The 13,914-nt window shown below is 39.8% G+C and overlaps 1 protein-coding gene and 1 non-coding gene across 5 annotated transcripts in view; both read right to left on the bottom strand.

Moving 5' to 3' along the window:
• The window catches only part of CAB39 (calcium binding protein 39), a 107,360-nt gene that overhangs the window by 60,411 nt on the left and 33,035 nt on the right, over positions 1-13,914 (bottom strand). For 3 of the 4 annotated variants that reach the window (XM_002812968.5, XM_054549962.2, XM_063713113.1), the window contains exon 2: positions 617-773. In XM_002812968.5, the coding sequence (XP_002813014.1) occupies positions 617-730 (114 nt within the window). In that variant the 5' untranslated portion in view covers positions 731-773. Of the gene's footprint in view, positions 1-616; positions 774-11,865; positions 13,213-13,914 lie in introns of those variants that run through there. The other variant, XM_054549961.2, reaches the window with a different exon arrangement.
• On the bottom strand, positions 8,426-8,532 carry LOC112132544 (U6 spliceosomal RNA). Its single transcript, XR_002914292.1, has one exon. It is a non-coding gene; the product is annotated as a U6 spliceosomal RNA (small nuclear RNA).

The raw sequence follows: 13,914 nt of genomic DNA, 5'->3' as shown, positions 1-13,914 counted from the left end.
TGGGTACATGGAGACATTTGGCACGGATACACTGAATACAGGAAGAAAACCAGGAGGGGTGTCCTCCCAGGAAGATTGTGGGGGAAGAACCGATTTCAAGAATCAGGTAACTGTGGCACTTATATCTCTCAAGTTGCCTGCTTGGCCTTCTTTCAAGTATACTTTACTTCCTTTTGTTCTTGCTCTAAAACTTTTACAAACAAACCAAGCAGATAACTGATAACTGTAATCCTAGCACTTTGGGAGGCAGAGGCGGAAAGATCACTTGAGGCTTGGCGTTTGAGACTAGCCTGGGCAACATAGCACAACCCTGTCTCTACAAAAATAATTAGTAATAATAAATAAATAAATAAATAAATAAATAAGAATCAAACACTTCAAGATGAAATAAAACACAATTTAAATAAACTCGAAAACCTGACAGAACAGTTAGAAATCTATTTGTTAGATGAAAATACAGAAGAAAAAGTATGTTGCAACAGCAGCATATGTTGCTTTTGGATGTTATTTTTTAAATCCAAAATAAACCCAAATTGGGACTTACTGATTCCTCACATATGGTGTCTTGCATTTGCTAATTAAGATATTTCAAATATAAATAAAGCCAAGTCCATACCTTTTCTGCTTTTTTATCAGAAATGTCTTGCTTTTCCAGAACAGCCATGCTCTCCTTCAGATTCTTCACAATGTCTGCTGGAGATTTGTGAGACTTCCCAAACGGGAACGGCATGACGGCAGCGGCAGGGGCCTCCGCTGCACTCTGCCTGTGCTACCTGGAACACAGCACAAGGTTCATGTGAGCAAACACTGGGATCAATGGAAGACAGACTTTCTAAATCCTAATCTGGGAAGAAAACCCGTGTTTAGGAAAGTCATTTTACATAACTTTCAATATCAGTAGGAACAGGAAATCCACACATATATGCAAGAAATGATAATACACAGATGTCTTAGAATTACAGAACACTGTATTTTTCAAAACACTTTGTTTTTCTTTCCTTCAAATCAATTGCTCTCCTAACTCCACAAATGGGGATGAACATGCTGTCTGATGCTGCTGAGGTAGAGAGCAGCAGCTCCCACTCACAGGGCAACTGCTACTGCCAGGCCTGATGCTGAGTACTAGAATTCATCATTTCATGAAACCCTTTCTAACAATCTCCTGCTCCTATTTACTGGTGAAGTTTAGCAAGGTTGAGAGTCAGGCTCAAGGTACTAAGTGGTCAGACAAGCTCAGATCTGTCTTGATCCAAAGTGTCCTTAATCACCACACTGTACATCAAATTGATAGTATCTATTTTACAGCTGAGGCAACTGAGGCAAAAAGTTAGGTAGGGTGTTTAGCCAAACAGCACCAGCAACAGCCTACTATCTAGGTCTCTCCAGATGCTCTTTTCCCGGTGTTCACGCTGCTCCTCCTAAGCACCCCAGTGGGCTGCCCTGAATATGGCACACACTTCCTCGGCACACCCATCCTCTTATTCAGGCAGTCACAGGGTCTCAGAGCTAGAGAGAAGCCTGGATGGGGGAAAAAATCTCCCATTAGATCCTCTAATCCCCTATGTGACAGTTGTCAAGATGTACTCTTTGTGCCTGGATTTGACCATCTCCTATGAAAGAACTTGCTGGATAAAATCCTGGGGATGATGAACTTCCAGAAGTTCTTAATTTTTTGTGGGCAGTAGAAAACAACATTTCAACCACATAAACCACAGTATTACATCATCCAAAAGGAGGACATGCAACTATTCCAAGAAGGCACTATGAAGAAACAAAGTTAACAAGACAAACAATGGAAGTGACTTGGGAACATGTTGGAAGTTACCATTTTTCAGTACAAAAACTAGAAGAAGTTAAATTCACAGGCACTAAACAGTCTCATATCAGAAACCAAAAGATGACACTTTTTAGAAAAACCTTATGGATCACTTAGATTAGTGGTTTTCTGACTGTAAGTTTCAACATCCTATATTTAACTGCCCAAGGTGCTCCCCACACACATCCAAGTAAGAAAAGGTGGCTCTCAGACACCCCAACTCTACTTTGTTTTCCCTTCTATATAAACACAAAAATACGTCCATTGCATAGTATCATAACACTTCTTTTGAGCTTTGCCTAAGATTTGATGAACAAACTTGAGTGTTTTTCCCTTAAGTTTGAAACACAGTGACTTACATATTTGTTTATAAAGAATGTTTAAAACATGCAAATGAATGCTAATGTCAAGCCTACAACTAAACCATAAACAAGTATGTTATTTCTCAACATGTTCTGATGTGAACTGTTCCAACCAATCTCTAACCCCAAATATTGCCTATCTTACCTTCTGTCACCTTGTAAATCCTTTTTTGATAAAATTAAAACCACATTTTCATTAACCAAAGAGAAATAGTTTAATGCATATCCTTTGTCATAGGTTCTTAAATATCCAAGGATTTTTTTTTTTTTTTTGGCGTCTCGCTGTGTCACCCAGGTTGGAGTGCAGCAGTGCAATCTTGGCTCACTGTAACCTCCACCTCCCAGGTTCAAGTGATTCTTGTGCCTCAGCGTTAGCCTCCCAAGTAGCTGGGACTATAGGTGTGCGCCACCAACCCAGCTAATTTTTGTATTTTTAGTAGAGATGGGTTTTCACCATGTTGGCTAGGCTGGTCTCAACTCCTGGCCTCAAGGGATCCACCCACCTCGGCCTCCCAAAGTGCTGGGATTACAGGTGTGAACCACCATGCCCAGCCATAAAATCCAAGGATGTTTAAGTCCACTTCTAAATAACTTTTCTATGCCTAAAGTCTGAACTGACGTTAGGGGAGTCACTCTTAACTAGCTGTCATATGATTGCTCTACAAGCCAGACGGGACACAACGCCAGGATCATTCTTTTCCTTTTCCTGGATCATTACTTTTTCCTTTGGGCAGGGGAGTGGGCGGCAGGGGGTGGGGGGGAAGCATGCAAGTTGCTTCTCCATAAACGGTGTATCACACTCATAATATGTCCTCTGAAAATATTATCTTTCCTATCTGTAACTCTGCAAATAATAGCAGTGATGTGGAGGGTGGGAACGTTTAATGGTATTTTGCAGGAAGTGTTACGGTGCTATGCAACAGAGATATTTTCAGCTCTGGCCCAATGGTGAAAGATGTGACTTTCCAGGGTAACAGAGGTTTACAAGTCCTACCACACACCAAAAGTTGGTTATAGCAGAAAGAGTACAGCCACCAAAAAGAACACATATACAAAATACTTCTGTGTGGGCAAGGGGAGGCATGACATAATCATTTCTGTTAATTAATATACCAGCCAGCTAAGATTTTACAGAACATATGAACTAGTAAGACTGTATTCTACAGAAATACAGGCCAGGTGAGGCAGCTCACGTCTGTAATCTCGGCAATTTGGGAGTCTGAGGTGGGGTGAATTGCTTGAGGTCAGGAGTTTGAGACCAGCCTCGGCAACATAGTGAGACCCTGTCTCTACAAAAAATTTAAAAATTAGGTTAGCATGGTGGTGCGTGCCTGTAGTCCCAGCCAGCTACTTGGAAGGCTGAGGTTGGAGCATCACTTGAGCCTAAGAAGTGGTGACTGTACCACTGCACTCCAGCCTCAGTGACAAAGTAAGACCCTGACTTAAATTTAAAGAAGGAGGAAAAGAAACACAGTAACAACTACCCAAAACAAGAAGTGACATTCCTCAGTAGGATCCAAACACACTGGTAAAATAAATCATTGTTCATGATTTAGTTTTAAAAATACAGTTAAAGGCTGGGCATGGTGGCTCACACCTGTAATCCCAGCACTTTGGGAGGACGAGGCCAGCAGATCACGAGGTCAGGAGCTCAAGACCAGCCTGACCAACATGGTGAAACCCCATTTCTACTAAAAATACAAAAATCAGCTGGGCGTGGTGGCGTCCACCTGTAATCCCAGCTACTCAGGAGGCTGAGGCAGGAGAATGGCTTGAACCCGGGACAGGGAGGTTGCAGTGAGCTGAGATCACACCACTGCACTCCAGCCTGGGCGACAGAGTGAAACTCCGTCTCAAAAATAAATAAATAAATAAATAAACAAACAAACAAATAAATAAATAAAACAGAAACTATCCTCTTTATTTTTGAAGTATGAGTGTAATAATTCTCAAAAATCATTTATGTTCTTAGGCTCATCAACTCTTAATACAATTACCCAAGATTTTGGTAGGCAAAAAACAAGGAAATAACACTCCCCAAAACTTCTGCACTACAGAATTTGTTTCTTATGTTCAGGTTTGCTAAGCATTAAGCTTAAATATCTTACACAGTCATGTAGCTGCCTGATGAGGTTTCAGTCAATGATTGACTGCATTATATGACAGTGGTCCCATAAGAGCTGAAAAATTCCTATCACTTAGTGCTTTGTGTTACAAATATCTACTGTATTCAACACAGTAACATGCTGTACAGGTTTATAGCCCAGGAGCAATAGGCTATATCACACAGATTACTATGTAGTTGACTATACTATCTAGGTTTGTGTAAGTACTGTACACTCTATGATGTTTGCACAACGACAAAACTGCCTGATGCATTTCTCAGAATCCATCCCAGTTGTTAAGCAACACAGGAGTTAATTCCTTCACAGGATCATGTGTGACCTTCAGACAATGCTCAAGTGATAGCAAAGGCACCTTTAAGAGTGGACTCTTCAGCTGGTACTGCTTTCTCCCGGGGGGGGGCGCTGCCTTCCAAAGGGCCTGGTCCACCATCAAGCCATTTAGAGTGCTCTGTGACCCTGAAGGATGTGAAGCACATGGGCACATGTCTGAGTTTTGAAACTGACAATCCCTAGAGTATGGAGATGCCCAAGTTGGAAGTAGCAATGGTTCGAGAAGGGTTCCAGTGGTTTAAAGATATATTTCACCATAACAATCCATCTACCTTTCTCATCTCCCCTTTATCATCAGCAGTGTTTCCTTTTATACATATTTGGAGGAACTTAAGGGAATAACACAAATCCACTGGTTAAGGTCTTCAATAATTTTTCACTGCCCTTAGAATAAAACTCAAATTCCTTGACCAAAAACCCAAAAGCAAATGTAATAAAAGCAAAGATAAATAGCTGGGGCTTAATTAAAGTGCTTTTGCATGGCAAAAAAACAGCAGAGTAAACAGACAACCCACAGAGTGGGAGAAAATCTTCACAATCTATATACATCTGACAAAGGACTAACACCCAGAATCTACAACAAACTCAAACAAATCAGTAAGAAAAAAACAAACAATCCCATCAAAAAGTGGGCAAAGGACATAGACAATTCTCAAAAGAAGATATACAAATGGCCAATGAACATATGAAAAAAATGCTCAGCATCACTAATGATCAGGGAAATGCAAACCAAAACCACAGTGTGATACCCACCTTACTCCTCCAAGAATGGCCATAATTAAAAAAATCAATAAACAGTACATGTTGGCATGGATGCGGTAATCAGAGAACACTTCTACACTCCTGGTGGTAATGTAAACTAGTACAGCCACTATGGAAAACAATGTGGAGATTCCTTAAAGAACTAAAAGCAGAACTACCACTTAATCCAGCAATCCCACTACTGGGTATCTACCCAGAGGAAAATCATGGAACCAATCCAAATGCCCATCAATCAATGAGTGGATAAAGAAACTGTTGGGGGTGTGTGTGTGTGTGTATGTATGTATCTATATGATGGACTACCACTCAGCCATAAAAAGGAATGAATTAACAGCATTTGCAGCAACCTGTATGAGACTGGAGACTATTATTCTAAGTGAAGTAACTCAAGAATGGAAAACCAAACAACATATGTTCTTACTGACATGTGGGAGCTAAGCTTTGAGGACGCAAAGGCATAAGAATGATACAACAGACTTTGGGGACTTGTGGGGAAGGGGGCGAGCAATAGAAGACTACAAATAGGCTGGGCGCAGTGGCTCATGCCTGTAATCCCACCATTTTGGGAGGCCAAGGCAGGTGGATCACCTGAGATCAGGAGTTTGAGACCAGCCTGGCCAACATGGCAAAACCCTGTCTCTACTAAAAATACAAAAATTAGCCGTGCATGGTGGTACGTGCCTGTAATCCCAGCTACTAGGGGGACTGAGGCAGGAGGATTGCTTAAACCTGGGAGGCGGAGGTTGCAGTGAGCTGAGATCGTGCCACTGCACTCCAGCCTGAGCAACAGAGCAAGACGAAGAAGAGAAAGGGGAAGGAGGAGGAGAAGGAGGAGGGACGAGAAGGAGGAGAAGGAGGAGAAGGAAGAAGAGGGGAAGAAGGAAGGAAAGGGGAAGAAGGAAGGAAAGGGGAAGAAGGAGGGGAAGGTGAAGGGGGAAGGGGAAGGAAGAAGAGTAAGTAAGAAGAGGAAGGCAGAAGAAGGAAGAAGGAGGAAAGAAGAAAGAAAGAAAGAAAGAAGAAGACTACAAATATGGTACAGTCTATACTGCCTGGGTGATGTGTGCACCAAAACCTCACAAACCACTAAAGAACTTATGTAACCAAATACTACCTGTATCCCAATAACCTATGGGAAAAAAAATTAAAAATAAATAAAATCCAAATTCCTTACCATGGCCCTCTAGGTTTTACCTATCTCCAACTCACAGCACAGCCTCTGGCCTTGATCCTAGAGGTCCAGACACACTGATGTCCTTTCTGCTCCCCAAACTACTTCTAAGCCAGAGTATCGCATTTGCAAATATGGTAAAATTGTAATTTTAAAATTTAGATGGTTGGTGGGTGTGTGGGTTTTCATTGTTAGTTAACTTTTCTGTATGTTCTAAGTTTTTCTTAATATTGTTTTAAAACAGCCTTAACCACGTTTTGGACATAACTGAAGTTCACGAAGAAAATGAACAGAAATATTTTAATAAAAAAATGCATTTGGCTTTCAAATACAATTCCCTTGTCCATTAAAAAATGTTTTGTTTTTTTTTTTTGAGATGGAGTCTTGCTCTGTCACCCAAGATGGAGTGCAGTGGTACGATCTCAGCTAACTATAACCTCCACTTCCTGGGTTCAAGCAATTCTGCTTCAGCCTCCCCAGTAGCTGGGACTAGAGGCGCGTGCCACCACGCCTGGCTAATTTTTGTTGTAGAGATGGGGTTTCACCATGTTGGCCAGGCTGGTCTTGAACTCCTGACCTCATGATCTACCCACCTTGGCCTCCCAAAGTGCTGGGATTACAGGCGTGAGCCACCACGCCTCGCCAAAAAATGGTTTATAATAAACCTCAGCAGGATTCCTTGGGCTAAGCCAAAGGTATTAATGTGACTGGGACAAAGCCAGACAGTGACAGGATTCTAAAGTGGGTTGTGGCAATCCGTACCTGCTATGGGGATAGGCTTCCTTCTGATGGTGTATACTTGAATCTCAAAGTGGTGGTGTGGGGGGTGCTGTTAACATATTACTTTCATATAAAATGAACAGTTACAACACTGCAAGCTGAATCCGCACGGACATTTAGCTTCCCCCTTTCGCATTCATGCACTGCTCTCCGCTAGTTGTTTTCTTCTCTCTCCCAATGCCCTTTCCTTTCCTGCATCTAGTTATTTATTTATTTATTTTCCTTTCTGCATTTAATTCAATGACTCTACGCCAATGCTGATGTCCTTGAAGGTTCCATTCTTGGCTGTCACCTCACCCTATACTCCCTCTGGGTGATCTCATCTATGGTTTCAACAATCTGAAATCCATTTCCGGCCCGACCAGTGGCCTACCTTTCCAACTGCTGCTCCCTATAGATGTCCTTCAGGCAATCCAAATCTCATCTAAGTCCTGCTTCTTTTTCAATGTTCCCCTTCACAGTTAATGGATCTATTTTTCACCCCATCACTAAACTTGGTTGTCACAGCAAACTCTACTCAACTCTTCCATGTATATTCAGTTCACGATTTCAGTCAATTCTGTTTTCTAAATCTATCTTTACAGACATTAAGGGTAGACCCTCACCATTCTCCACAAAGGCCAGGAGTTGTCAATGGGGTCAATATCACCTCTAGGGGATTACTATGGTCTGAATATACCTTAAAATCCATGGGTTGGAAATTTAATTCCCAATCAAGTGTTGGGAAGTAGAAACTAATGGGAGATTTTTAGGTCATGAGGACTCTGCCCTCCTGTCACTATAACGAGGGCTTACAGGAGTGGATTGCTCTCTTCTGCCATTGTAAAGACATGGCATTTGTCCCTATTTTGACCTTCCACCTTTCACCATGTGAGATGCAGCCCTCCTCAGACTCCGAATGCCAGCACCGGATCTTGGACTTAGTCTTCAGAACTGTGAGAAATAAATTTCTGTTTTTTATAAATTACCCAGACTCGTATATTCTGTTATCGCAGCACAAATGGACTAAGACAGAGATGTTGTGTGAGATATGGTTGTCTATGATTGGGACATTTACTGACCATTGAAATCTTTTTTTTTTGTAAATATGTAATGTTTCACAAGTTTGTGTGTCATCCTTGTGCAGGGGCCATGCTAATCTTCTCTGTATCATTCCAGTTTTAGGGTATGTGCTGCCAAAGCGAGCACCAAAATCATCACTTTTAAAAAGGCATTGCTTTTTACAAGCACATAAGCATATCCTTCTGCTAGTTTCTATATCCTTTGAGGTTGGGGGTGTGTATGCGGGGGGGGGGGGGGGGTCAGAATATGAAAGTCTTTCCAATTACTCCTGCATCTAAGTCCGTCACAGAGAGTTAAAATTCGAGCTTTTAAAAAAACGGTTATACTGTTCATTATGCAAAATTCAAACATTAAAGGATTACCTAAGGTAGAAAAGTGAAAGTCACCTGAAAAGCCTGTAAGAGACAGTCATTATTAGTAGTGTATATATTCTCCTTTTTATTACTTGCTTTGTATTTGTGGGGGGTTTTGGTACTGAAGTCTACTCTCTTCTCCAAAACAGATGGAGACCAGATGACACTAGAAATGGCCACTTCTATCTTACAAAGAACAAAGACATCAAATCACTGCTCTATTACATTAATATTCTCAAGAATATTTTCAAGAGTACAAAGCAACATCCCAAGAAAGTGCTAGAGAATATACAGGATACCCATTAAGAAAATAAAAGCCCACACCATTAAAGTTAAGCCTGTTAGGTACTGCCCATCTTTGGAGATCTGACTGCTTTTGGGTTATGTGACACACTCCTCTTCACCTATGTATTGACAAATACTGAAAAGAACTCAAAAGGTCCATTAAGTCAAAAGGTCCATAAGCCAGTCAGTAGAACATTCATTCACTCCATTTCTAACTGTGTGTTTACTATATGTCACAAACTTAAGGCATCAAGAGTGCCTGCTCTCAAGACAACATTCTGGTGTGTATGGATGTGGGCGTATGTGTTTAGAGACAATAATGAAAAGCTGCTGAATGACAACACATTCCTAGACAGCTGAGCTCACAAGACTCTACACTAACATATGTGTTAGATCTGACTCACGAACTTCGTGGTCAAAAACAAAAAGCACAAACAAAGAAAAAACCCCACACACCATAAGATAGTTGCCTACAAGGATTATTAAGGTTCTTAAGCAGTCATGGAGTGTGAAATGTAGTACATGCATGAACACATTCTTTTTAGATAACTGGCTCTAAGACTTAATCCCTTGCTTTCAGCGTTAATGTTACTTAACTAAAACAGTAACTATTTAGATACTGTGTTAGGTGCTAGACTATCTGTCTGGTAGTACAGAACAATTATTTAAAGCACAGTAGTTAATTACACGGGCTTTAAAGATAGCCTGGGTTCAAATCCTGACTTTGTTATGCCTCAACTGACTTAGACATTTCTAAGCACCCTTTTCCTTATCTCTAAAATGGGAAAAGCAATAGCTACTTCACGATATGGTATAAGAATTAAAAAGTGCTTAGCATTGTATCTGCACATCTATTATATAAACTGGATAGCAATATAAAATGGAATAAAATGAATGACCTTATTGTTCTATTTAAGCCTACATCTAAAGTCTTGATTCAGCTTTTGGATGAATGGGAAGCAAGACTTTCTTAGCTGCAACTAAGTTGTGATAACTAAAAATTTTTTAAATAGAAACAAAATTGAGAACTACATATGGAGAAGTAAAAAAAAATAAAAGATGTGGTAACTTAGGTTCCATTAAAATAAATCAAGAGTAGCTTTAAGAAGCAGTTGAAATTTGGGGTAATTTATAAAGGGAAGAGGTTTATTTAGCTCACAATTCTGGAGGCTGAGAGGTACAAGATCAGGTGGCAGCGTCTGGTCAGCTTCTGGTGAGGGTTTTGTGCTATATCTTAACATGGTGAAGAGGAGGTGGACATATGTAAAGAGACCAAACAGCAGAGGTGGCCTCACTTATAAAAGCCTGCTTTGGCATTAACTAATCCAGTCCCAAAACAGTGAGAACTCAATCCTGGGAGAAAGGCATTAATCCCTCTTAACGACCTAATCACCTCTTAAAGATATCTCCTCCCAACACTGCCATATTAGGGGCCAAGCCTCAGCATAAATTTTGATGGAAATAAACAACATTCAAACCACAGCTGGCACATATTTGTAGAATATCTGTAGAATGAACTATTATTTATTTTGATCCTCAAAGTAACAGCGGGATTCTCCATTTGTTCGTTCCTACAAGAAGTTCTATTATTTCTATTCTATAGATGAGTAAATTAAGGCTCAAAATTATTGGCTAGTTTGTTCAAATATCATGAAGCTAGCTAGTAAAGCGAAAAAGCTGGGACTTCAAAGCAGGTTTTTAGCAGCTCTTATGCAGTGTCTATCAGGTTGTCCAGTGTCTTTCATACTACAATCAATATATTCATATGTATCAGTAAACTTAAAAATGTTTCTAAGCCCGCAATTACACTTCTACGAGTGTATCGTCATAATCTATTGCTTCTCTAAGATTTACATACAAAGATGGCCACTGAATAGTTATTTAATACAGCAGGAAAAGGAAAACCAACCAGAATTCTCAGCAAATAGAACTGAACATTCAGAAGTCATTTAAAATCAATGCTTCTGAGGATTTCTACTGATATGAAAAAATGTCTACAACTCCTCTCAAGTGAAAACACTTTAAATATAAGTTTGCATACATATAATCTCATCTTTATCTATACATGCAGAGGGATTTGCTAAGAGAAAAAATATCAAAGGTTAATAATGGGTAGTGAGAACATGACTTGATATTTATATTTTTCTTAAGGTTAAGTATTTACAATGTTCATATAATACTTTTTTTCTAAATATAAAAAGTGTATTTTTAAAAAATCAATACATGATCATTTCCTACTAAAAGAAACCAAGACTTCATGAAAGAGCAGGAAATAGATGAGCCAGGGACATGTTACTCCAGAAAGCAAATACTGTAGTTATGAGGTCATGCTAAAAAAGGCACAGGAGCTAAGTTGAAAAGTGCTGCAAAGGCCTAAGATGGTAGAATTTGAGCATAAAAAATTATGACTACAATGCATTAACATGGAAATCAAGCATCTGCATACATTAAAGTATTGTATATTTAATAGTAACATACGTATATATAAGAATATATGTAAAACATTAGCGCCCATTAAAATTATAATACTAAAAATAATTTTCTTTGGTTACCTTGGAGGTTGTGAAGGCAACAATGCAACACTCCAACAATTGGTTAAAAAAAAAAAATGGGGGCGGGGGCGCACATTTATCCTGCCTTTTTCTGTACAGACTATATTTCAGGATAACCATATAGACGACAAGGGAAAGTTCTTTATAGGAGATTCATAGCTAGTAAGTGTGGATAGGAAAAAATGACCATTTTGTTATACATATATATATATATATATATATATATATATATATATTTTTTTTTTTTTTTTTTTTGGAACCAGTCTCACTCTATTGTCCAGGCTGGAGCGCGGTGGCATGATCTCAGCTCACTGCAGACTCTGCCTCCCAGGTTCAAACCATTCTTGTGCCTCAGCCTCCCTATGTAGCTGGGACTACAGGTGGGCACCACCACGCCCAGCTAATTTTTGTATTTTTAGTAGAGATGGGGTTTCACCATGCTGGCCAGGCTGGTCTCGAACTCCTGGCCTCAAGTGATTGACCTGCCTTGGTCTCCCAAAGTGCTGGGATTACAGGCATGAGCCACTGCACCCAACCCATTTTGTAATTCTTGATGAAATAATGGAACTAGGCAACAATCACCAATGGCCTTAACCATTAGGTGAAAGGCTGATGGGGAATTTCATAGAGGATACACAGGCTAACTATATGGATAACACTAATCTATTAGGACAACCACACACCAGTGTGACTCATGATACAACACAATAGGAAGTACAAAGCATCATCTATCAAAATTTGACTCTCCCTCCCCCACCCCGCCCAACTACAATTCTGAATCAAATCAAGCTTCTAGATCTAGCGGTTGGTCTACAGGCAACAAGAGGGAGGAACAAGTCTAACATCACCATAGGGAAGCAGTAAATCAAACCCAGAAAATGGGACACTTCACAGGACAGATGTTAGGCTTCTCCAAAAAACCAAACAACATAAGAAAAAGGAAAAAAAAAAAAAAAAGACAGCAGAGACTTAAATAATAAGAGCTTCATATAGTCAAATACATTGCATGGGCCCTCTCTGGATCCTGATTCAAATAAATAACTGAAAAAAAGATATTTTGGCAATCAGGGAAATTATATACTGGGTATGACAATTAAGGAATTACTGTTAATTCTGTTAGGTATTATGACGTATGTAAAAAAATATCCTTATCAGTTAGACATACATGTGGAAGTATGAGTGATATGGGATTTCCTTTAAAATACTTTAGTTCCACCTCTCTCAGAGAACAAGCTGGGGGACAGATGAAATAGCTAGCAAAGTATTAACTGTTGAAGCTGGAAATTCATTACACTATAGCCTATATGTATACACTTACATATTTCATAATTTAAAACACAGTAACAAGACAAAAGTTTCTATTTGAAGAACTGGTATGTCTCAAATCACTGGAAGGTGAACTATATAATCCATTGTATTTTGCGCTAATTTTCCCCCTTATTTGCCAAGAAGTTCAAAGTTAGATTTATGCATAACTGCAAAATGACCACTGTAATCCATGTTTCAGACATAAACACTACCTCTTCCTTCTATAGTCTCAAAGCTCTCTTACTTAACTGTTCCAATCTACATGTGTTTTCATTTTGTCCACTGTAATTTAATTAAACTCACCTTGTTGATGGTAGGTAAGAGGAAGAATATCTATAGAGGAAACAGTTCCATGGGCAATGCCGTCAACAAGTGGTTCATAGTGCTCCTCTCCCCTTCTATCCGTGAAATAATTTTTGGAAACTACAGCAATGCCAATGGGGGTAACCCCTCCTCAGAAATGCCCTCACTCCTCTACTTGTCAAAATGCTGCCCATCTCTAGACCACTTTTTTCTTTTTCTTTTTGAGACGGAGTCTCACTCTGTTGCCCAGGCTAGAGTGCAGTGATGTGACCTCGGCTCACTGCAATTTCTGCCTCCCAGGTTTAAGCGATTCTCCTGCACCTGCCTCGGCTTCCCCAAAGTGCTGGCATTACAGGCATGAGCTACCACGCCAGGCCTCTAGACCACTTTCAAACATCAGCTTCTCCATAAAGATCTCCACAGTAAAAGTGTAAGACCCTCCTTATACCTGTAAGATTTTTAAAATCTTGATTATAATGTATTATTATGTATGTATGTATCACTCCCAACTAATCTGGAAGCCTCTTGATAGCAAAGTTGTATATTAACAGTCATTTCATATTCTTATAACATTTGGCATGCTGCTTTGCGTAAGACTCCAGATACATTTGCCGAGTGGGACTGAAGAACATTTCTGAAAACAAAAATCACACCAACAAAAAAAATCCCACAGAAATGATACATAAATAACCAAGAGTTGACTAGAA

This window comes from Pongo abelii, chromosome 11 (genome assembly GCF_028885655.2).
Source record: "Pongo abelii isolate AG06213 chromosome 11, NHGRI_mPonAbe1-v2.0_pri, whole genome shotgun sequence".
Lineage (NCBI taxonomy): Eukaryota > Metazoa > Chordata > Mammalia > Primates > Hominidae > Pongo > Pongo abelii.
This window is presented reverse-complemented; position numbering and strand designations above follow the sequence as displayed.